At 50.1% G+C, this 24,265-nt stretch overlaps 1 protein-coding gene, 1 long non-coding RNA gene and 3 other non-coding genes across 6 annotated transcripts; 4 read left to right on the plus strand and 1 right to left on the minus strand.

The window, feature by feature from the left end:
• The first annotated feature begins 1,913 nt into the window (after positions 1–1,913).
• LOC118589299 lies at positions 1,914–5,838 on the plus strand. The gene is made up of 5 exons (XR_004945656.1): positions 1,914–2,029; positions 2,475–2,672; positions 2,998–3,035; positions 4,132–4,181; positions 5,569–5,838. It is a non-coding gene; the product is annotated as an uncharacterized LOC118589299 (long non-coding RNA).
• On the plus strand, positions 2,845–2,915 carry LOC118590509. The gene has a single exon (XR_004945800.1). It is a non-coding gene; the product is annotated as a small nucleolar RNA R38 (small nucleolar RNA).
• LOC118590512 lies at positions 3,974–4,055 on the plus strand. The gene has a single exon (XR_004945802.1). It is a non-coding gene; the product is annotated as a small nucleolar RNA R38 (small nucleolar RNA).
• LOC118590510 lies at positions 4,582–4,658 on the plus strand. The gene has a single exon (XR_004945801.1). It is a non-coding gene; the product is annotated as a small nucleolar RNA R38 (small nucleolar RNA).
• Positions 5,839–7,169: 1,331 nt separating the features above from the next.
• St6galnac2 (ST6 N-acetylgalactosaminide alpha-2,6-sialyltransferase 2) lies at positions 7,170–24,173 on the minus strand. Of its 2 annotated transcripts, XM_036198320.1 has the most exons (9): positions 23,993–24,173; positions 20,086–20,146; positions 15,917–16,097; positions 15,205–15,367; positions 14,454–14,592; positions 12,153–12,256; positions 10,174–10,257; positions 8,909–9,008; positions 7,170–8,094 (listed from the first exon to the last, which is right to left on the minus strand). In XM_036198320.1, exons 1-9 carry the CDS (start codon positions 24,112–24,114, stop codon positions 7,927–7,929), a joined length of 1,122 nt encoding a protein of 373 aa, XP_036054213.1. In that variant the 5' UTR covers positions 24,115–24,173; the 3' UTR covers positions 7,170–7,926. The 2 variants fall into 2 exon arrangements, with proteins under 2 accessions (XP_036054213.1, XP_036054214.1); XM_036198321.1 differs by lacking the exon at positions 10,174–10,257.
• Positions 24,174–24,265: the final 92 nt, after the last annotated feature.

Below are 24,265 nucleotides of genomic sequence, written 5' to 3' on the forward strand. Positions count from 1 at the left end.
AGAAATCTGCTGCCTCTGCCTGTGGAGTGCTGCACCACCACGCCCAGCAATACTTTTTTTTTTTTTTTTTAAGACATAAAAATCCTCCTTTGTGTCTCCTTTCCCCGTAAAAGGAAAGTTCTTCAATGTTAGATCGATTTACTCATGTCCCAGTGGGACACTGCTTCATAGACTGGGAGGATTAAAGGACCCGATATAGTGAATAGCCACCCAGCAAATTCCAAAAAGTATTAACTGCCATGATTATCTCATCTGCAGAAGGTCACATGCCCACAAGTTTCACGAGCAGCTCTGGGCAAATTATTCAGAATTCCCTCTGCAAGTCTCAAACGAAAGATCTTAGTGTGAAGGGGGAAAGGCAGTCTTGCTTTCAGTATTAAACAAAATAATCTGTCTTCAAGGGTAAGACAGACAAATTCAAAGGCCTGTGTTCTTGCTGAATAAATTAGTGGTTATTTCCTTGGAACATTCTGTAAGAAGACAGCCAAACACGAAACCCAGCACTGAGGAAATTAAGAAAATATTAAGAGACATCTCCCTGCTCATGAAGCATTCACAATCAAATTAAAGGAGAGAAATATAAGCAAATATGGTCATTAAGAATATGTATCAGCAACAGATTTCCACATTTATAAAAATGGTACAAGCTAAGTGCTAGCGAGTCCTATTCCAGAGAAATGGGTAAGAGTTATGAATACAAAGCTCCCGATCTTGCAAATTTAAAATCGTTTCTAAGTAGGTGTATGTTCTGGCCCTGCCTTGCCATTTTGCCTGACTGAAAAAATGAAGGCACGATAGTGACTAAAGAACACACTCAACATCGGGCAGGACAGAAAGGCATGGAAAACCTCGGGGACATGAGAAGGAGAGGGGTCCCTCATTCAGGAATCTGGCTGGAGGCTCTTGCTAACAGAGAAGCATGAATTACCATCCACTTAAGGCCTTTTCTCTCTTCCCAGATACGAAACTACAGTTTTCTGGGACTCTCACCAGAGACCAACCACATTTACAAGGGGAGGACACAACTAAACCTCCCTAAGCCACCCCTAGTGGCTTCAAGATACAGTTCCATCCAAAGCCCCTCTGGAGCCACCATGCGTATCTCGCTTATCAAGAGAGCAAGAAAGTGGTGGGAAGGTGTCTCCTAGCAACCGCTTGAGACGCAACTCAAGAGCCGCCGAAATAGTATACATGGCTAATGCTAAGGCAACTAACCGCAACCCTCATTCCCACACTGGGGTATGTCATTCTTCTGAGCGCCTCTCCTTCTAATCCTCACGCTCAGTACCTCTATTAACATTATCTCGAACTTATACTGACTAGTCCTGAAGTCCTTTTCAGCACCGGAGCCGGACGAGGTCGGCTGTCACTGAAGTCAGGTGACTCGAGGATTGGGGTAACTCCTCGGGCTTCTGGAGGTGGCTGTCTGGACCTGCTGCTCTGTCCCTCACCGCTGTTTCCTGCTAGTCCCCTGACAAGTCACAGGCAGGCAGGACCCTACGGCTCGAGCGCCCCCTGCCGCCTGCACCCGCTCTCGCCCCCGTCTTAAAAGCAGCCCTGGGACTCTCCCTGGGCTTCACTAACGAGCAATCCAAGGGACGCCTCTCCACCCCAGAGAAAACCCGCAGAGCAATTCACAACGAGCCTCAGTTTCCTCGTCGGTCCCTGCGCCCTCGAACACTCTTCCCCACCCCAGCTTTAGCTAGGGGCCGCCGAGGTTCTCCACAAATCAAACTTCCCCCCCAGGGAGCTCTGCTGCCCCCTGGTGACGGTCACCATCTGACCCCTTCTCTTCACTTACTCTGGGGTGAGACGACCTGCTCTCGGCAACAGTTGGTTTAGAACTACATTTCCCATCAGGTCTTTCTCAACACCGCGAGAGTCCTGGCGAGACTGGGGCGGGGGGGGGGGGGAAGACTGCGCGCAGGCGCAGCCTCCCTCTTTTCGAGGTCCGCCGCCGCGTGTGCAGAAGTTATGGCCGTTTCTGTGCGCCGTGCATTCACTGAAAAGGCTAGGGCTTTGGGTGTTGGTAAGCAGTGGGAGAGGGAGAATGAGATATTTTTTTTCCTTCTCCATGTCCTGTCGACATGCATGGCCTCTCCTCCAGACGTGAAGTGGCAAGGACAAGCATCTCTCTTTTGCTATTTAAGGGCTTATATGGTCTTGAGAGTATGTCTTTAAAAAAATGCTTTCCAGACTGCGAGGAGTTTTATGTGAAAGAGGGCTGAAGCCCATTTTAGACTTCGAATTCCTGTATCTTGGGGGTCCTTCCAACTTGGGCCTTCCAGCCCCCTGGGCCTCAGCCAGCCATGCGTGGAGCATGCGGTTCCTGGGGTTTTAATTCCAGAATTAAGTGTGAATCCGTGTGCCTGCTGGTAGTCCTTTGACATTGTTTAATGACTGCAGATGGTAATAAAGGGCTTGTAAACTGAAAATCCATACTTTTACATGGCATGTTTTTCCCTTCTTCGAAGGCATGCCTTTGGCACCGGTTGAGACGCTGGGAAGCAAAGTTGGAGATTCCATCCCAGAAGTAGTGGCAGGATCCCTAAGCGTAAACGGACCGGTGTGGCCACCAGTACGAAGGTGGAGATAGGTGGTGGGCATCTGCTTCATGTGCTAGTCCTGAAGTTCATCCGTAAGAACGTATGTTGAACCATGAGTCCACCTCGGTAAGAGTTTCTACCTAAAGTGCAGAAGAGAGGGTCTGCCAGTGTAACTTGGGACTACCAAGTGGCATTCTCGAAATCACCATGAATGACATGGTGTACAGGGATGGAGGGGAGAGACTTGGAAAATGATCTTGGGTTGGCTGGGATGTAGGGGTTGGGATTTGTTATTTGGTTGAGCCGAGGATGATTTAAAGTTATCCCTGTCTGAAGAGCTGTGAAGAGTTGTGGTTTACTGAGGCTCAGCTTTTTAACTCCTATTTTGAGAATAAATGCCTTAAGGTTGCTTCTGTTAGAATGAAGTCTGTTGCCTTAATTACTCTTTTAGATTGGAGTTGGCTCCTGGAGACATCATCATAAGATGTGGTACGTAAGAATCCTCATGGTGATGCTATGTGTGGTTAAGAGCTTCATAGAATTGCTGGGGTTGTGGTTGCCTAGGATTGGTCTGTTAAATTTGGGGTTGTAGGTGTTGCAGGATGTGATTCCTCAGAGAAGGGAAGAAACATGGAGTCTCCTCTCTGCTCTTCACTTAGTGCTCTCATAAGAGGTAAAAAGTTGGTGAACACAAAATATTCCCTGCTCTGCTGCCACGTAGACTGAGGCTTAGGCTTAGGGGATTCTGCTCAAAGTTACATAAACAGCTATTGGCTTCCAGGGGACAGCTAATTGATGCTGGATGACTGTCCTTCAAGGTACAGGACAACCTTATAAGGACTTATGCACCCAACATGTCAATAGAGCTGAAGTTAAGAAACTCTAGAAATTGCATTTTATATAGGTTTTTTTGGGGAGGGAGGGGGTAGAGATCAAACCTTTGCCCCTGAGCCTTGTGCATACTTAGAGATTATATTTCTTTTGTATGTGAGTGTGCCATGACATGTGTTTGTCCGTCAGTTTGTTCTTCACATACTGATGTGAAATTGCATTTTAGATTAACCAAAGAAAGGTGTGGGCCTGCTGGCTGATAGTGCTGGGATTAATGTAGAGGTATTCGCCATCACTGCCCAGTTTGGGGTAGATTTCTAATCTCAGCCTTTAAAAACTGAAAACGGGGGGGGGGGGGGGGGGGGGGCTGGAGAGATGGCTCAGTGGTGAGGACCTGGGTTCATTTCCCAGCACCCACTTCAGCAGCCAACTGTAACTCTACTTCTAGGGGATCCAATGTCCTCTTCTGGTCTCTAGACACCAGGCACACACATGGTGCACATATGTACATGTAGTCAAAACATACACATAGAAACATCTTTTTAAAAAGCTTTTAAAAGAGTTCTCATGCTCAAAGGCTGGCAGTTCTGTGGGAGCTGAGTCCATGATGATGTAAAGTTATCCCTGTCTGAAGGTCAAGAGGCCTTTCTGTGTGGATTGTGTATATCTGAAACTCAGCTTCCCAGATGATAAGCAGACTGAGTGGTTCTCCAGTGAGTTGCTTTAGAGTTACCTTGTGTTTCCTTATCACCAGGTGCAGGCTGAATCTCTGGGGCAGAAAGGGATGCTGTAGCAGCCACACAGGTAACCATCCTGCACCTCGACTTAATGCCTAGATCAGAATGTTGTGGGTAGGTGGCAGTGCTTCCTCACACAGCTGGATGGAGGGCCGGGGAGCATCTGTGCTTTTGATTCCCTTACTCTGCTAAGTGGCAGGGAGATTTCAACATGGTTTTGTTTCTTCTCTGGGTTGTATAAGGTGAGAGGCTCTTGTGAAAATAAGGCAATTGCCTTCTAACTTCTTCCCCCTTTAATTTGAGATAGTCTTAACTATAATGTCCCAGCTGGCCTGGGACTTAATAAGGGACCTGGTTAATCTAAAACTCCCAGAGGTCCACCTGCTTCTGCCTTCCAAGTGCTGGGATTAAAGGTATGCCTCAGCATGCCTGGCCCTTCTTTGTGATTTTGTGTTCCAAAAAAGCCCATAAGCCTATGATGGATGGTTAGTTATCCCTGTCTGAAAATTTCAACTGAGGGAAAATACTCTGTTCTGAGGCTTAGGGGTGTGGCTCCTTGAAGAAATTCGAGCTTTATAAGGGATCAAGTGGGCTCCATAAGCAGCTGTGTGTGCCCTGCTGGGATAGCCTTCCAAAACCTGTGGTCTGATTGCCCTATAATCCCCTCCTTGAGTGACGCTCTGAGGCTGAGGGCAAAGCCCTCGCCCGAGTTAGAAGTGGCCTGTTGCCAGGGTTCATTTTGCACTCCTGTTGTGCAGTGCAAGGGTGTTGGTCATATTTCTGGAAAATGAATGTGCTCTTTTGAAGGAGACAGGAATGTAATGCCTGTGCCAGCTTGTGCCTTGAGATTGCCTACTGACCCTGCCCTTGCCTCTGCAGCAGCAGTCCTGACATTTAGGAAAGAAGGTGCTGGGACCTTGATGGCCTTGGTACTGTTTAGGTCTTGGCTAAATGTCGAGGCTGCTTGATGGCACCAGAGGAGCCAGAAAGAAGTGTTGGGGTGGGTGGTCCCTGCCTTAGTAATCCCTGATTCCGTGGCCAGTTTGTGCTTGACTGGGCCATGTGCACAGGCTTTCTTACTTCACCTAAAAGTAGCTGCACTTATGTGAGATTGACTGCGATTACTGCCTACAGGGAAGCAGGTCTGCCCAGCTTTGCTCCTGCATGGACTCAGGTTCATGTCCAGAGGGAGGGAGTTGAATGTAAATATTCCTCATGCTACGTGGGAGTTCTTTTTTGACCATTAACAGAAACTTCTGTCTCCTTAAAAAGAAAAAAAGAACGAGTTTATCAGCTTGCATTGGAACTTTGACATGACAGTGCCCGCCTGTGCACAGAATACCTGGTCAATGACAGTGGCGTGAGCCCCAGCTTGATTGTGCTGGTTTCCAAATTCTTCAGTTTTGAGTCACTTAGCTGGCGGTTAGCTTCACTTTTTTTTTTTTAACCCCCAGGTTATTGCCCTGTAGTGCCCTGCCACTGCCCTTAATCGCCCAGAGAGTGTCATCAGAAGACCTTGGAGTTTGATCTGCAAAAGTAGCCAGCAGAGTCAAGTGACTGCAGTCCCCTGGGAAGCCTCTGGCAGCTACTGAGTGCTCAGCTGGAGGCACTGGGGAGGCAGCCGGTGCCCTGTCTAAAAAAAGCATTTCTCACAGTGGATTTCCTGAGAAGTCAGGGTTGGGCTTTGTTTTGAAGTACAAATAAACTTTATAAAATTTAACTCACTAGCGTTGTGGATGTGAGATTGAGGAGTGTTCTAGAATAACGCTTGAGCCTCGTGCAGACACTCAGTTTCTGTTGACTTGCTTGCCACTTAACATACCTCTCACTTAATCCAGTGACGATGGGTTGGGGAGATAACTGTTGAAAAGCAATGGCTATTCCAGAACACCTGGGTTCAGTTCCAGTACCCACATGGTGGCTCACAACCATCTAATCCTAGTCCCAAGGAATGCTATACCCTTTTCTGGCCATCATGGGTACCAACCAGGCATGCAAGTGATGCACAGACCAACATGCAGGCAAAACACCCACACACAAAAATAGGCCTTAACAAAAAAAACTATTGGGCGGTGGTGGCGCATGCCTGTTATCCCAGCACTCGGGAGGTAGAGGCAGGTGGGTCTCTGTGAGTTCGAGGCCAGCCTAGTCTACAAAGCGAGTTCCAGGACAGCCTCCAAAGCTACAGAAGAGCCCTGTCTCAAAAAAAAAAAAAAAAAAAAAAACCCAATGGTTAGGGACTGGAGAGATGGCTCAGTGGTTAATGTGTACTCTTCCAGAGGACCTGTGCCCACATGGCAGCTCACAACTGTCTATATAACTCCAGTACCTGACACCCTCACAGACATACATGCAGGTGAAACACCAATGCACATTAGAAAAAATCAATGGTTCATTGATGAAAGTACTGCTAATGTGTTTGCTCTGTAGATCAAAGGGTGCCAGGGAAATGTGGATTGCCAAGGCAGTGGGGTTTGAGTACAGTCGGCTGTGAGGTCCTGGAAAAGATTGAGGTAGTCTGAAGAAATGACATAGGACTGTCTGAAATTAGTTGGCAGGGCTCCTGACAGTCTGTTTAACCCCCCATTCTAACTCCTGCTCTCAGGGTAGCAAGTGGCTGTGGTTTTCCCAATAACTGAAACCCAGGCTGGCCTAAGCTCATTCTACCCCAAACTGAACCTGTCTCAGCCTCCCCGGTTCTAGGATTACAGGTGGGAGCCATGTTGGCCACTGGTGGGCACATGCTCTGTTACTTGCTCTGGCTGGCTGGCCATGTAGACTAGGCTGGGACCATCTGCCTGCACTGGGAATAGAGGTTTTTAAAGTTGTTAGGTAGTGATGAGTATCCCCACCAGTTCTTCCAAACCATAGAGCCAAATGTCAGTCCTTGGGGAGTTGGCCAGTGTAGGTGTGCTGCTTTGGGGTATCCGGCCAGCAGTCCTTGGGATACCCACTCCATTCCCAGCCTTCCACAGTGTTTTTTTTGGGGGGGGGGTACTTTGGTCGGATGAGGCTGAAATGGCTTTCAAAAGCTCATGACACCAATAGTGCCTCAGTTGATGTTTATTGAATCTCTGATATGGGGATGAGGGTCTGTCAGTCTGGTGTCCTGTTGGTGACAAGGAGTGGTAGATCTCCAGTAGCACTGTCAGTAGTGGCAGCTTGTGTGCACTGCCTCCCGTACGTTGGTGCTGGATGTGCTTAAAACCTGGGCCTTGGTGCTTGTGCCTAGGTGGTCACAGTCCTGAGCTGCACCTCACCCATCCCTCCAAACTAATCAACACACAAAAAAGGACAAAATGGTCATCCATCACTTACCCTATTAGCTAGCCTCAAATTACATTCTGCCTCTGGTTTTTGCTGTCTGTCACAAGGCAGTAATGTCAAGTTCTCAGAAAGCTTAAGATGTCCTCACAGGTTGAATGGCTTTGGCATTTGGGACTTGACATGCCATTGGTTTCAGCTAGGAGTGGGCTTCTGCTTGACACTGGTTAGCCTGGAGTGGTTCTAATGTTCCTAGCTGCTCAGAACCAGGTGCTGGCTTTGAACTACCAGCCTCTTTGCTGGTGAGGATCACTGTCTCATTTTGGGGGTGTTAAGGTTCAATTTTAAAACAATCTGCAAAGCAGTCTGCCCTACCCTGGCTAAAAGCCAGAAGAGTTGTTGAGGCAAGGGTGTCATACATTGAACAGGCTCTGGTGACGTAATGGCTGTGGGTCTTGTCTCAGTACCCTCTGGGGGAGTTATGCCTCTTGCAAGGGTTGAAAGGTCAAAAAAAGTGCTTTTGAAGCAAAGAAATCGGTACTTTGGGGTCAACGCTGGTACAGCCAAAGGATGCCAGCGTTGTGCAGACTCTTCCACAGCGAGGCTTCCAGGGACAGATCGTGGTTTGCGTAGAATATCACTGGTTTCTTTTCTCGTTCGAAATAGTGGTCTGAGTATTTCTGGTAGTTGCTTGTGATGAATCCATAGGCACTGACCTGGGCAAGGACAGTCAAGGTTAGCATTTATTGAGCCATTCGCAAGTGAAGGGACTTGAAATAGTGTGCCTGTCCCCAAGCAGTTCCCTTGTGAAGATGAGGGTGCAGATAGCTCAACATGCGTACTGTACTGTGTACACATTCTAACAAGGTGAATCTTAACCCCATCGAACAAAGTGGGTAATTGGTAATTGCAAGTGTCCCCATTCAGACAGTGGCAGAGCTGGGGTTGGAACTTAAGTATGACCCAGGCGTCATGATCTTGAAGTTCAAGGATGGAGGAAGTCTACAGTGACTATAGTTGGGACACCAGAATTAAAATAGGTAAAATGGACAGGGCCAGGGTGCTGTCTGGCTTCCGTACTAAGGATTGAATGAACCTCGGGCCTCATGCTTGCTTCATCTGCATCCACAGCTTGCCTTTGAGAGCTGCCACTCAACCTCTCTGCCTCCTTACACATCACCTTTTACCAGAGTTTCCGATTTTCCACATATGGAAGGCTGAACCTGCTGTCCATGCAAGCTCTAGGCTGTCCCCAGCTAGAAGAGCTGTCTGACTCATATCAGCTTAAACACCATGTAGAGTAAAAACTGAAGCCGGGCAGGAGGGTGTCAGTGAAGCGGGGCTGACCCAGATCAGACCCTCCTGGATGATGGGAGTAAGCAGGTAGATGGGCACTCCTGCTACTGGGGAATCCTGTCTGCTGCTGAGTCCCACTTGTGGGTGGCTAGCCTTGGGAAGGACTAGTGGGCCACAGGGAGTTCTGTTGACAGCCGTGCTGTGCTGCCATGGCTCCTGGAGCCCACCACCTACCTGGTCACAGGTATGCAAGGCTGTCAGCAGCATGAGTGCTCCTGTAGTGGGCATATACATGTCTCCAAAATGTGTGTTTAGTAACTTGGATTTCAAAAACCTGGAAGGACATCAGAAGCTTTAAATCCTGAGAAGGGGCTAGTAGAACAGTTGAGTAATACTCTTTTCACACAAGCTTGAAGACCCCGATCTGGACCCCCAGCAGCCACGTACAGCTGGGCACAGTTCTGCAATCCCAGTTGTCTATGGTGAGATAGGAGGCGGGGACAGCAGAACCCCGACACTCAGGCCGGCTAGCCTGGCACACTTGAAGAAAACAAAGTGGAGAGGAGATGATGCTAAGGCCACATCCTAACCTCCATGTTCTCCTGCTTGCATGTTTCTCTCCCTGCCCAGCCTCCCCACAGAGATTCACAAATGACCTGAGAAGGACATTTAGGTGTCCACTGCCACAGCTGAAGTGAGTGTTAGCCTAGGCTACCCACCCAAACAGGCCGTAGATTCTACTCCACCTCTCTACTTCGTGAACACTCAAGTGATTTAAGTGTGAAGATTTTAGGATGAAGTAAACATCTTATGGGGTAAGACACCCCCCCCATCCTACAACTGTTGTCTCCCACCCCAGTATCTTCAATGTCTGGGCACATACGGGTGGCCTCCTTATTTAACCTGAGACCCAGGTTTCTCTCCCCCACACAACTGGACCAGCAGGAATCCTGGATGAGCAGGGAGCTCGCTCAGATCCTAGCTCTGGGTTCACTGGTGATATACCCACAGGTGCTGACCTCAGACCTGGGTTTATGTCTAAAGCTTGACTGGGCAGGTCACTCAAGCTCACAGAGCTTCGCTGGCCTCTCTCCACCCACTGCATCAACCACTTTGTTGAGATGTTAGCCTTTGTGTTGTACAGCGTGTTTCTCAGCTGTAGGATGGGTAGCGTTGGGCACCACTGCTGGACCTGTGCCTGAAGGATGTTTGGCTTCTACCTACTAATGTCATGCCCTCCATGACAACCCAAACTGTATCCTGACAACCAAATATCCAACCTAACCTACTGAGAACCACCACCCAAGAAGGGAGGCATGGAGGCACTGAGTGGGGGGAGAAGTCAGCTCAGGCTGATGGGCACATGGCACTCAGTACGGGGGTGCTGTCCCAGTGTATAGGGAATGAGACCCAGCTGAAGGCACTAGAAACACGGGGGATAGCTGTGAAAAGGGAAAGTAGGAACTCCCGTCTCCCCACCCTATCCCCATCCCCCATACCTCTCTGTCAGGTAGCGGATGAAGTCTGGATGCAGGAGCTTGAATTTACTGGCAGAGGTTTCTGGTCCAAAATAGGTGTGAGGCCTAGGACCCACGATAGAAGTGGACAGAGCGTCCAGAACCATCGTATTGAAGGGAGAGCGAGGGGAGTGTTAACCGCCGGTGGTAGCGGTGGGGCCTGGGCTGGGAGTAGAAGCGGGAGAAGGGGGTGTAGAAGGTAGCTGGTAGCACCGAAGGTACCACGTGTGGCTTCCCCTTCAGCAGGACGTCCACTGGTGGAGTATAGGAGAGGGAGGATGGGGGTATGAACAGGGCTGGAGGTGTGGGGTAGGAGCAGTTCACCTGGGGGAGGTGAGGGGGGGGGGGAAGGAGCGGGAAGTAGAAAGAGTCAGGCGGTGGCGGTGGCGGAGGCTGCCTGGATTCCTGGCTCTGGCAGGGAAAGGGACAGGGGAAGCACCGATTTTGCGGAAGAGGTACTGTAGGGGGCTGGAAATAGGGGGGCTCTTTCATGAAGCGAGGCACATAGGGGGCAATGTAGGAAGGGATGTTGCGGGTGGGCCCGATGTAGGAGGCCGAGTTGGCAGGGCTGTGGGAAGGGGACCTGGTCATGGGCACTGAGGGTGTCAGGGAAGGGTTTCGAGAGAGGACTTTTAATCCTGTCTGGGAGGGGGATTTGGAGGCTGGAGGGGTAGGGACTTGAGTAGACCCTCGTGACCCATGTTGGATATGAGGACTAGGAGACTGGGAGGAAGCTCGGGAGGAAGGCTGAGAGGTAGCTGGGGTGGGGTTATGAGAGGTTGGGCGGGAAGAAGTCCCCCGGGGGGGGGAAGGGGAAGGGGCTGAGCCTCCAGAGCTAGGGGGGGGCTGCTGGTTGATAGTATTATCAGCGTGGTTAGATCGGGATTGGGATGGGGACTGGGTTGGGGATGGAGCTGGGGTGTGGGAGGGGGAGCTCATTGGTGTTAGGGAGGCTTATGTCCACCCGGGGACTCTGAGGCAGTTCCCCTAAGAGCCCACTCCCAGAGCGGCCCAGAACCCATCCTCAGTTCTCATGACCTATAGCAACATCGCCAGGGAGCAATTGTTAGGTAATCACAAGGTGGGGGTGGGGCACCCAGAAGGGGCTGGCCTGATTTCTATCATTAAACTCATCAAGAAAGCTGCCCTTTGGGAGAGTGGGTCACTTGTCCCGGGCCGTGAGAAGGGTTTGGTCATCTGGCCACAGTAGTGGCCTAGGTTTCTGAGGCACAAGACATTGAGAAGGCAGAGAGCAGGTTCACACCTGGGCTTAGACATGGATCAGAAGAGCTGAACTCGGCCTGACATCCAGGAAGGTGTTGAGAGGACATGGCACTCTTTGTTCCCACTTCTCTTGGACTGAGCCTGGGGACCCAGTGTTCTTGGCTCCTAGGCAGAGCTCTGGGGAGGCTGCCTACCTGCTAGGATCTGTGACATGGACACTGGCTCCAGATCTTAGTTTCCAGAGCAGTGTGCTCAATGGGCCAGCTGCCCCTGCTGTGTGTCTGTCCTCCAGCAGAACAGCTGGGACAGCAGCCCAGAGCTGAGGGGCCAGGCCTGCTCACCCCCCTCAAACAGACTACCTCTCATCCAGCAGGGAAGCTGTATGGCTACCTGGGCCCTAATCACCTGAAAGAATGCCAACCCTGCCAAATCTGCCTTCAGCTTTAATGTCAACACTTCAGGTGGCCAAGCATTACCTCTTCATCCACTGGACAGAGTTCTCTGAGCCTTGTGTCCTGCTCTACCCAAGGGTCCTCAGAGGATGGCACCCACTGTCAGCCAGAGCACAATCCACAGTGCTAAATTATGCTGAATAATTAGGGACTATTGAATGTTGAGAGAGATTTTTCTCTTCCTTTTACACAGCTTCTCATACCATAGCCAGGGCTAATGAGCCATCAGCTAGCTTCTCTATCCAACCATAGGTCCTTGGAACAAGGGGGGAGTCAGCTGCTCACCTGTCCCCTTTATCGGGGCCCTCCGGGACAGGCACACCCAGGATGGCAGATCTCAGCATCAAGTATTCACGGATGCTTGCAGGGATGAAGATGTATTGCAGGCCCTGCCAGGGTACCAGACAAGGCCACGTTCAGCTCCAGGGGAAACTGTCCTCGGCCTCATCCTGCCACCCAAGCTCGTGAGCATTGCCGATCCCTTGATGATTGGCTAGACTTTGTGACTAATGCCTAAGATCTCTGTGTTTTTGTTTTTTGGAGACAGGGTCTCAAACTCCCAATGCACACAAGGAAGTCCTGATCTTTCTGCCTCCTGCCCCTCCTGCTGGACTCTAAAACTAGAAAACAGAGGGCTGGAGAGATGGCTCAGTGGCTCAGAACACCGGCTCTTCTTCCAGAGAACCAGGGTCAGTTCCCAGTATCCACATGGTGGTTTATAACCATCCATCACGCCAGTTCCAGGGGATCAACGCCCTCTTCTGGCCTCTGTGAGCGCCAACCATGTACATGGTGCACAGACATACATGCTGGCAAAACACACATAAGATCTTGAAGATGGTCATAAAAGGTGCTTGGCTTCCTTGCTCTCTCTGGATTCCTCAATCTGGGACAAGTTGGCCATCGTGCCATGGGGACTCTAGAAGGCCCAGGTGGAATAAACCGTACATGGCCATCTTGACCCCAGCCCTACTTCTACCTTCAAATGGAAGCAGTCCATGGCCTGAATGAGCCTGAGCTAGAACTACTTGATAAGCCACTCCCACATTCCTGACACATTGGCTCTACGAGATGATAAAGGCTTAGCATTTAAGGGTGGGGGGACAGACCCCACAGAAGTATAATGGCCACATTTTGTTCTCTTATGAACTAATAACTTCTACAGTGAGGACTCAGTGCATAGATAACATGCATTGTGTCTAGACAATCTAGACACTCCTGAATGTCCTGATCCAAGGCAGAAGCTTCTAAAAACATGGCCCCTCCCCTCCTAGGCCCATAGAACCCCTTACCCAGATCTCTCTCACCCTGCATGTGGCATCTAGAGAGCTCAAGGCAGAAAACGTGGCATAACAGCAAGTGTGGAGGGAGGACCCCAGGCTGGCTCGGGCACTAGCTGGGACAATGCATGAACTGCTTTGAACCTCTATTTCCTACACGGAGCCCTGATGAGAGTCTAAGATGTCACACATCATTCTTTTGGTAGGTAGTGTGGGGAGATGGAAATATCTCCAAGGGCCCTAGATCTGGGCAATTCTCGCCAAATGTTTTTGGACCCATATTCTCAAACCTCTCAGCATTTTCCCCTGCTAGAGACAAAGGCTCACTGTGTAGACCTGGCTGACCTAAAAAATTACACAGAGGGGCTGGAGAGACGGCTCAGCAGTTAAGAGCACTGGCTGCTCTTCCAGAGGACCTGGGTTCAGTTCCCAGCACCCACATGGTGGCTCACAACCACCTGTAACGTGACCTGGTGCCCTCTTCTGGCCTGCAAGGACACAGGCAGGCAGAACACTGTATACATAATAAATAATAAATACACACACACACACACACACACACACACACACACACACACACACCACACACACCGCTTTCTCTGCCCCTGTGATCCATGTGCTGGGACTGCATGTGTGTACCGCCATGCCTGGTGACCTCACAGTAGCCCTTAACTCAGCCATCTGCAGACAGGTATGATGATCCCACACACAGCAACCGTGACACTCATGTTCACACCCTGTGACATTTTAGGAACAGAGGAAGTACCCAATAAATGCCCTTGCACTGTGCATAGATAAGGGAACTCTGGGGTGGGCAGTCTAGGTTTGAACATTGGGTTTTCTGCTAACTTGCTGCATGGAAGGACTCCAGTCTTTAGTCTGCTCCCCAGTGAAGTGGGGTTCACAAGTCATCCATCTGTATCCAGCACATATTAATCCTTCCTCTTCCATGCTCAAGAGGCAGCCCCCAGCCACTGGAAAGAATGGGGAAATCTCCAGTAGATCTGCCTTTAACTCTAATGTCTGCCTCATGTGGCTGAGATCTTTTCATTTTGTTGTTTGAGACAGGGTCTCTCTATGTAGCCCTGGCTGTCCTGGAACTCACAGAGATCCACCTGCCTCTGCCTATAGGGAGTGCTGAGATTAAAGGCGTGCACCACCATGCCCAGTAGGTGGCCAAGGTTTTAACACTACCTATCCATCCATTGGACAGTGCCTGTGAATCCCAAAGCCCACCCCATACAAGAGGTCCTAAGAAGACAACGCCCACTGTCAGCCACCATGGTTCACCCATTCCTGGCCTCACCTGCCCTTGTGGCACAGAGGTGAAGCCCAGGTTGGAGTAGGAGATGAGGGAATTCTTCATGGTGTTCACGGTAAAACCATAGAAGGAGGTCTTGGTGCCCACGTCATGTTCAAAGTCTTTGATCACTGCTCCATTGAGTCTGGTCCCAGCAGAAGCCCATCAGTGTCTTTGTGGCTGCTCTGTGTCATCTGGTTTACTCCCCTCTCCATGGCACTGCCTCACCTGTCCCCATCCCTCTTGCTTGTTTGTACCACTCCCCTGCCCATGAGAATACCTGTTTGCGGTCCTCACTTCTCCTCAAGGGATGCTCTCTGAATGGGTAAATCTGGCCCTGAGGACCCTTCCTCCCAGGTTTCTTCACACTGGGCACTTGTGCTCTGTCTTCAGGGTTGGCTGATCCTTGGTTTAAACCAGTGGTTCTCAACCTTCCTAATGCCATGGCCCTTTAATACAGTTCCTCATGTGGTGACCCTCCCAACCATAAAAGTTTTGTTGCTACTTCATAAAAGTAATTTTACTATGTTATGAACAGTAATGTAAATATATGTATTTTCCAATGGTCTTAGGTGACCCCTGTGAAAGGGTCGTTTGACCTCCCCAAAGGGGTCACGACCCACAGGTTGAGAACTGTTGGTCTAGACCAGCCATCTGCCCAACCTAACTGCTGAGCTGCCTCAGGCTGGCAACTGCCTTGGCCCTGGCCTGGGGGCAGATGTTGTTCACCCAGCTGTCTGGCCCCTGCCCTCATTACCTGAACACATAGTCATGGGCATCGATTTTCTGACCCTGACGGGACCCGTTCAGAATGCCTCCGTTACCCACCACGGCACACCGAATACAGCTTAGCGGTTTGGAAGTATCAAACAGCTCTGCGCTCTTGGGATTGTCGAGAAGTCTCAGGGTAGAGATGATAGCTGTGGGTGAGGACAAGGGAGAACTATGAGAAGCCGGCTGTTGCTAGGCTTTCCCAAGACTGTCCGGCTTGGGACATATGTTATAGAGAGCCAGAAAGTACAGAGGATGGGGGGAGTGTGGGAGTCAGTGTCTGTGGGGGGATGGAGCAAAGGATAGGGGGAACCTGGGTGGCCTGGATATCTTGAATAACTAGTTTTCTAAGTCTGTGTACGCTCCAAAAGAAAAGAATCCAAGGCGTGGGGTCGACCTGAGTGTGGCAGTTTCGGCAATAAGCGAAGGCTCCTAAGCCTCTGATATCAGACTATCATTAAACATTGGACATTTTCCATGCTGGGAGACCCCAAGATGGTGAGAGCCCTGAGCAAGCGAATCTCAGCTTAGTCCTGGGTGACTGGATGAAGGAGGAGAAAGAGAAGCAGGAGCCACACCAAGCCCACCAAGCGCCCCATGGATGCTGTGAAAGCAGCCTGGGCTGGAACACAGTGGGAAGAAGGGGCTGGCTGAGGCAGGCGGCAGAAGGCGGGGAGAAGCAGCAGGTAGTGGGTTACCTTCACGGGGGAGCCCCTGCCACCCATAGGGGACTTTGTGCTGGCTCAGATTGTTCCAGAGCTCTTGGGTGAAGAGGCCGGCCCACAACAGCACTGAGGTGGAGAAGTCAAACAGGCCCCGGAAGTGTTGGTCCTTCTGAACGGCCAGGGAAAGTGGGTGTTGGCAAAGCTGGCTCTGTGACTGAGAAGAGGAGAGGGCTAAGCCTGTCAGGTAGGGGCCAGAGTGTGTCTCCCGGAAGCCTACAGACCTCCCAGGAGAATTCAGAAGGAGGAGCTAGCCTCCTTTTTCCCCCCAGAAGGGGCCATCCCTGGATCTTTCAGCTGAAATAGCCTGTGATCTAGCAGCCTGGTGGGGTCAGGGAACTTTCTGGATTTAGCCTGCCCAGCCCTTCCTTGTCCAGATACCACATGTCCATGTTTCAGTGGAGCTGGCTTCATACTCCTTCAGCTCACACTTGGGCAAACTTTGGGTGCTTTGCAACCAGTGAGTACAGCCTGGATTTCGACTCTATCAGCCTCATGGAAGTCGTACCTCCAAGGGAACCTCCCTGTGAAATGAGAGCACTGGGAAGAATGGCACCCACCCTCCTTCCCTTGGCTGCTTTTTCCAGCCCCCAGCACTCACGTCTACCAAGCACCTCTGTGATGGTTAGGACATGATGTGCCATTCAGGTGGCTTTTGTCCTCAGGTGATGGAGCCAGTCACTGAAAAGCAACTGGACCACAAGGGTTCTGCCTTTATCACCATACGTGGGTTAGTAATCTGATGACAGCCTGGCATGGCGCACATCTTTAATCCCAGAACTCCCAATGCAGAGGCAGGTGGATCTCTGTGATTTCTTGGTCAGCCTGGCCTAAATATTGAGTTCCAGGATAGCCAGAAATACTGAAAGACCCTGTCTCAAAACACTATGATGATGATGATGATGATATAATTTGATGGCATCATGGGGAAGTGGTAGAAACTTCTGCAGTGAAGCCTCACTGGAGGAAGTTGGTCACTGCAACATGTTTTTGGGGGCTATATCTTGTCCCGGGGTCCCCTTGTGTTCTCTCACCCTGTGTACTGGCTGCCATGATGTAAATAACTCTATTAACCATCTGTTGTCTCCCATGATGCTCTGCTTTCAGAAACAGTGGATCCAAGTGACTGAAACCATGAGCCAACATAGCTGTTCTTCCTTGGAAGTTTTTTTCTCATGTGCTTGTCACAATAGAAAAGCTAAAAAACATTGACCTTGCTTGGAAATAAGGTGTTGGTGAATGCCATCAGAATGGGGTTTTATGGGCTTAGGCTAGCCCTAAATCCATCAACCAGCCACCTGATGATGAGGCCTTGTGAAAAATGGAGGCCATGCAGGGATGGATGCCGAAGACATCCTGGAGATGCCAGAAGACAGAGGAAGGCAAGGGAGGTATTTTTAGAGCCCCAGGTGAAATATGGCCCCCTGATGTGATATTGGTTCTCTGGCATTCAGAACCTGTGGAAAGTTGATTTTTTTTTAAATGATGCACATGTGTGTTTATGCATGTGAGAGCAGCTGTGACAGGGACCAGAGGCACCAAATCCCCAGAGTTGGGGTTCTAGGAGGTTGTGAATGAACTGCTTGATATGGGGGACGCAGATCAAACTTGGGTCCCCTGCAAAAGCAGAGCATGCTCTTAACCACTGAGCAGTCTCTCCACCCCCAGCCACCATTGTTTTAAGTCACCTACCCCGTGCCGAGTTCTGGGAGCCCCAGGAAACAGGGCCCTTCAGGAGAGTGAGGTTCCTAGCTGCCCCATTCTAATCCCCTGCTTTCCCACAGTATTGAGTCTCACACAGCCTTGGTGTGGGGGTGGGGTGGAGCTCTGTTACTTCTGAATAAGCTTCTTTGTTAAGCCGTTGATCAAAGGACAGAGCAGGAAATGGTCAGACAGTGGTTTCTGCTATCATGCAACATATGAGCATCCCACACTATGCAAAAGTGCTGCAATCCAAACCACAGGGCATATGGGGAGATGAGATGAGTGGCATAACATTCAAGAACGTTGCTAATGGTGCATTAAAGCAAAGACACACACAGACACACACACACACACACACACACACACACACACACACACACACACGGATGCAAGAAAGTCAGATTGTGCCATGTCCCATGGCCAAGGAATACATGACTTCTGCCTAAACCACAGTACCTTCCCTTGGAAAGACTGGAGGTTTGCTTGTGGACACTGGTGTCCAAAGGTTAAGAGCAGTTAGTAAAGTTCAATGAAATGGCAGAAAGGGGTTCATCTGCATCAGAAGGAAAGTTGTAATAACAGTGTAAGTGGGTGGCCCCCAACACAGGTTGTGAAGTCGATGGGTGGTTTTGTGTAGTTCAGCATAGTTCAGTTCAGTTGGGTGCACATTCTGCCTTTATCTAGTGTCCTCATCAGCAGACAGATGGATACAACTAATGCTTCAATATTTCCTTATGAAAACCAGGCACATTGCAGAGATGAAGTCACTTTTGTTCGAAGCCACAAATAAATCCCTCTTTCTGGTCCAAAGTGTGGGAATCCAGCGGGCCTGGCGCTTGCTTCCCAGGACCTCACTTCCATCAGTAACTCCTCTAATCAAAGATGTTCTGTGAAGCCCTCGGTCTTTCTGCCTTCCTTTCTTTGGTCTCTGGGTACCTCAGACATTAGAATGGGATCATCTCTATCATAGAACACCTTGCCACACATGTTCAAAAGCCACAGCAATGCCTGTTTGAAACTAGCTGGGACTATGTGTTAATCAGCACCAAGTAGAATACCCATTGGAAACTTAAAGATGCCCTGGCCCACGCACTCAAGATGCCTATAGTCTCTTCAGCTCAGTGTGCCCATGACCTGTTCCACACACAGGTTTCCTCATCACCTGACCAGATCAGACCACTGTACTGTCTCTGGATGCCTGGACTATATCCAAACTCTTAAACACATGGATGCCTTTTCTCCTATGCCCCTAAAACCTCAGTTAACATGTTCAAGTCTAATCTCTTGTGTACTGAAAACAGTGCTTAAGCCTATATTATTCCATAAAAGAAACAAACATCTCCCAATTTAACCAGTATAAGGAGCTGGGGTAGCAGAGAAGTTCCATACATCACCCAGTGTGTGGCCAGTTCTGGGGTCAGATCGGGGCTCCCAACCCAATGGCCCCGATTACTGTTGGGTGGTCCTGGGTAAGGCCCCTCACTGCTCTGTGGCTCAGTTTGCCCCCTGGAAAACTTCTATTTGCTGTTTACCTGAAACTTGAGAATGAAGTGCTGTGTGGCACATCAGGCATCTAGCTACTACTCAGGGCTCTGGACCAGAGTCCTGAAGATCTAAGACCCCTGAGCCAAACATGGGGCATTACCCCAGAGCTTGGCATTTACTCCTCAGTAAGCAAGTGAAACATGGCTTCTCAAAAGCAGACATTCGGAAGAATAAAGAATCCATTCAACACAAAGATACAGTTCTAAGCAGCTGGAGAGACAGCCAGATGGTTAAGAGCATACATTGCTCTGGTAGAGGACCAGGGTTCAATTCCCTGCATCCACACTGGGTGGCTCACAACTGCCCATAATCCCAGTTCTAGGGGATCCTATGCTTTTGGGGTACCTGCATACACTTGGAGCATACACACATAAGCAAACACATACTACTAATGAATAAAATTAACGTTTAAAAAGGGAAATTTGAGGGAGCTGGGGAGATGACTCCCTGATGAGAGCACATCCTGCTCTTGCAGAGGACCTGAGTTCAGTTCCCAGCACCTACAACTGGCTATAACTCCAACTCTGGGGGGTTCTGCTGCCTGTATCCTCGATAGCACCTGCACTCACATGCACGCACACACACACACACACACACACACACACACACACACACACACACATATTCAGACACATAGTTAAAAGGACACAATTTTAAGACTTCCAAGAACCTCCCTGCTGGGTTCCAGATACACCACAGGGCTACTTATCTATCCACTATTTTCTGCTGAGATACAGGAAACACTAGTGGCCAGGTCTAAGATGCCTCAGGAGATGGATGTTTATCTCGGTGCAGATTAGACCCAGAAGCCTCAGAATGTTCTTGCTTGTTTTCTTCTCTCCTCCCCTCAGAGCTAGAAGATGCTCAAACTGCCCCAGAGTGGTGGACCACTGTACCTTTCTGCTTTTGGAATTTGATGCCTTGGGCTCAAAGATTGCTCGAGATGACATGATGTTCCTGGGGGGAAAAGGCAGAAGTAAAGTGGGGTTCAACCAGCACCTTAAGCTTCTAGACTGATTTCCTCAGCTCTGAGGCTGACAAAATGCCAGGGTTCCCAGGATGTTTACTCCTTTTGGGGGGCGGGGGGCTGAGGATCGAACCCAGGGCCTTGTGCTTGCTAGGCGAGCGCTCTACCTCTGAGCTAAGTCCCCAGCCCAGGTGTTTACTCCTTTGATCTTTCTTCCATACTTATTCTGGACCACGACCCCCTCTTTAGATGCACAACCTATACCGTCTCTCAACTATCTATGTTCTACCAAGCTACACAAAGGAAGAAACTCAGCAAGTCTCTCAGCAAGGGGCAGAAAATGGAGTTTATAGCAATAGCGATGGTTAAAATATGAAGATATAAAACAAGAAGTCCCTGGAATTGTGACTATCTGAGGGGGCTCTTGCCAAAGCCCCCGGGATGAATGTTGCAATGCATGCCCTTGATCCCAGTATTTAGGAGACTGAGGCAGAAGGATCAAGAGTTCAAGGCTACCCTCTACTACAGAGATTTGAAGCCAGCTTCAGGTTGATGATGAAGTCTCATGCCACAGAGCAAGTAGCAACAACAAAAGCCCAAGGGGCAGTTGTTAGGGATGAGATGAGGGGATGCCTTTCCTCCAGCGGTGTATGCCCTCGGTTCTGCAGCTCCGTCCTGGGGAAGGGTGCAATGTGGCTTGAAAGGCCAACTCTTAGGGTTTGCATACAGGACTCTCTGGAAACCTCAGTCTCCGTCTCTGTTCACCAATACTTGGCTCACCTGATTGTTGGAAGGGGCCCAAGAGAACAGCTCAATTATCCCATATGAAAAGGTCTCTAAATGCCAGCCATTGTTCCTAAGGGAGAAAGTCGAGGTTCTTATACCTCTCTACCAGTGTCTTCTAAAGGGAGGCAAAAGGGTGCTATGAGGCCCTGGGCAGAGGGGAAAGAAAGGAAGAAGCCCCTGGTGGCCAGGTGCCCCCTCCTTCATCACCCATACCCCAGCAGCATCAGAGAAGCAGGGGTGCTGCGGAGGACCTGGGGCTGGGAGTTTTGCCAGGGAAGCACAGGTCTACTGTAGATGCTGAGCCCACTGAGGCAGTGCCTCCTCTGGTTTCTCAGGTTTCTAGTAAGATCCTGAAGGGGTTCAAGCAGGGATGATGACTGCCCCCTCCTCCACTAGCCAGATGTCCACCCCTATAATCCCATGGCTCCTCCCTCCTCTAAGGAGCTGAGACCTGGTTGCACTGAGCTTAGGCAGTTTGGAAGGAGCCTAGCAAACACGCACACCATGCCGGTCCTGAGATTATGACCGATTCCACGCCCCCCACCCTCTCCCCCACTCTCTGGTGACTCTATTAGGCAAGGCTTGTGAACTCACACAGGAACTGCCAGACTCACAGACTTGGGACAGCAAGGTGAAAGTGCCTGAGATGGGGTGACGACATTGGGGACTCTCCTGAACCCCACCCCTCACTCCAGGCCTAAATGGTACTTCCTAGCTGCCCTGGGGTTGGTGACTTCACGGGCCCTCTCTCAGGAATCCAAATCTTCCTGTTACCTAGAGCTCCTCCTTAAAGGACCCCTCTGTGAAGACTTTGCTGCCTGAGAAATAAGCACAAAAATGTATATTTTTTTTTATTTTTTATAAAACTAAATGTATTCATCAGGTGTGGTGGCACCTGTTATAATTCTAGCACTCTAGAGGCAGAGGCAGGAGGGTCAGGAGTTCAAGGCTATCCTCAGCTACTTAAGCAAATTTGAGTTTTATGTGATACTGTCTCAAAACAAACAACAAACAAAGTAAACTAAATATAGTCGACTTTTTTTTTTTTTTTTTTTGGAGCTGAGGATTGAACCCAGGGCCTTGTGCTTGCTAGGCAAGCGCTCTACCACTGAGCTAAATCTACAACCCCTCAACTTAATTTTTTAAAATGTGTGTATAATATGTGTATGTGTGCTGTGTGTGATATGTGTGCACTCATCTGTGTGAAGGTGCACACACACTATGAGGCACAGATGGAGGTTAAAGGGAAGGAACATTGCAGAATCCAGGGCTGAAAGGCTGTAAGAACCCAGTGGGGCACGCTGTGCAATACCGTCTTCTGGGCATGACTTGGCCATTGCAATCATAAATTCAAAGCAGCTGCAGTTAGCTGCCTGCCCTGGGCCTGCACAAGGCTGGGCCTGCCAACAGTCCCTTGTGGGTAGGGGAGGGGCTCTTGGAACCCTCCTCTCCCTAGGAAGAGGATTCTTGACTATGGATGGATTCTGGAGACTGGGGAGTTATTGTCTTCAGTTGTGTACCCACTGGAGACCCACCAGATTCTAATGGACTGTTCCACACCCATGCTCACACAGACCCTTGGTTAAACTCAGGGGTTCATAACACAGCAAAGAAGCAAAAGGGCTTGTGGGGAAGAAAGGAATGCTGGAGGTGGTGGGGGACAAAAGAGGGGGAGGGCGAGAGTCATTAGAGTACATTATATACACGCGTGACGTTTCCTTTTCTTCTTCCTTCCTTCTTTTTCGGAGACAGGGTTTCTCTGTGTAGCCCTGGCTGTCTGGAACTTGCTCTGTAGACCAGGCTGGCCTGGAACTCTGAGATCTGTCTGCTTCTGCCTCCTGAGTGCTGGGATTAAAGGCATATGTTACCACTGCCCAAGCAATATATAGAATTTTCAAAGAACAAATTTAATTTAAAAATATTGGCTATAAAAAGTAACTTTAAAAAAATAAAATAAAAAGTTCCCAGATGCTGGTGATGGTGGTGCACACCTTTAATCCCAGCAGAGGCAGGCAGAGCTCTGTGAGTTCCAGGACAGCCAGGGTTGTTACAGAGAAACCCTGTCTCAAAAAAAAAAAAAAGAAAGAAAGAAAAAGAAAGAAAGAAAGAAAGAAAGAGAAAAAGAAAAAGGAAAAAAGGAAAGGAAAGAGAAGCTTTGTTGAAGTGTAATCCGATGTAACTAACCCTCCGTGTGGAGTCAAGCATGTTAGGACCTTTGCAGGATGTCACCAGCTTTGGTGTTGCTAACTGTTTGCAAGCAATTTTCATGTTATTTTGCAACTGAGCTGTGTCCTTTAGCCAAACGCTAGATACTTATTTTGTTTTCATCTCAGTAAGCTTTGCTGAGAATTGTGCAGAAGCAAAGGGGCTAGAAGGAGAAAGGCTGGTTGCTGAGGTCTGCGTGACGCTGTGTGGGTTCTTCTGCCTCCGAGCCCACATTCTAGCTCTGCCTCAGTGTACCTGCTAGAAATAAAGCTAACGCCTCGCGAGGCTCCTTCAGTTAACCGGAACTGTAGCCTACCGAAGACATTATCAGGTTTCTGGAAAGCAGGAGGAACTTGGTGGAAGGTTCGATGCATCTGGAAGAGGCCTCTGTGTTAGCCCAGGTGGAGTTCGCCTTTTCGCTGGGCCATGCCCAGATGGCGCTTATCAAAGTTACCACTTACACAAATAGGCCCAGACAAAAGGGAGCCAGACGCAGGCAGGCCTGAGCTCAGAGCCCAGAGCGAGCGGAGCAAGAGACTGGCTACCTCCTACATGAAGAGCAGGAGAAAGTTGGAAAGTAGAGGAATTGGGCCTCTACCCTAAAAGTGGATCCAGGAGGAAAGCGACAACAGAGAGCTTTTAATTAGGCCTGGACGAAATTAACCAAAGACGGCAGGGTCACCAGTGTGTTCGGGGCGGGCAGAGGCTGCGGGTCCAGGTGGCGGCACGAGATTATAAGGCGGTTTCAAAAGGCGTGTCGCCGCTGCGAGTCAGCCCAGGGTGTCTGCGAGCATCCGGAGAGCGCCCTCTCCCCGCGCCCGGGCTCAGCTCCCGGCAGCGCTTACCTGGCCTGGGCCTGGGGCTCTAGGGACCGCTGCGGCACCGAGTAGTAAAGCGTGAGGAGGATCCCGGAGCCGGCCGCGAAGAGCAGCAGCATCCGGAAGAGCCAGCGGCGCGGGAGGTCCATGCGAGTCCGGCCGGGGTGCGCCCGGTCTGCCCCCCGTGCGCCCTGAGCTCTTGGGTGGAGTGGCCAGACCTGGAGGGACGCGCGGAGGCGGTAGCCCTGCTCTGCCCCGCCCAGCCCACCGCGGGCTGCCGCGGCGCCTCCGGGTCCTGCA

Source organism: Onychomys torridus, chromosome 8, assembly GCF_903995425.1.
Source record: "Onychomys torridus chromosome 8, mOncTor1.1, whole genome shotgun sequence".
Lineage (NCBI taxonomy): Eukaryota > Metazoa > Chordata > Mammalia > Rodentia > Cricetidae > Onychomys > Onychomys torridus.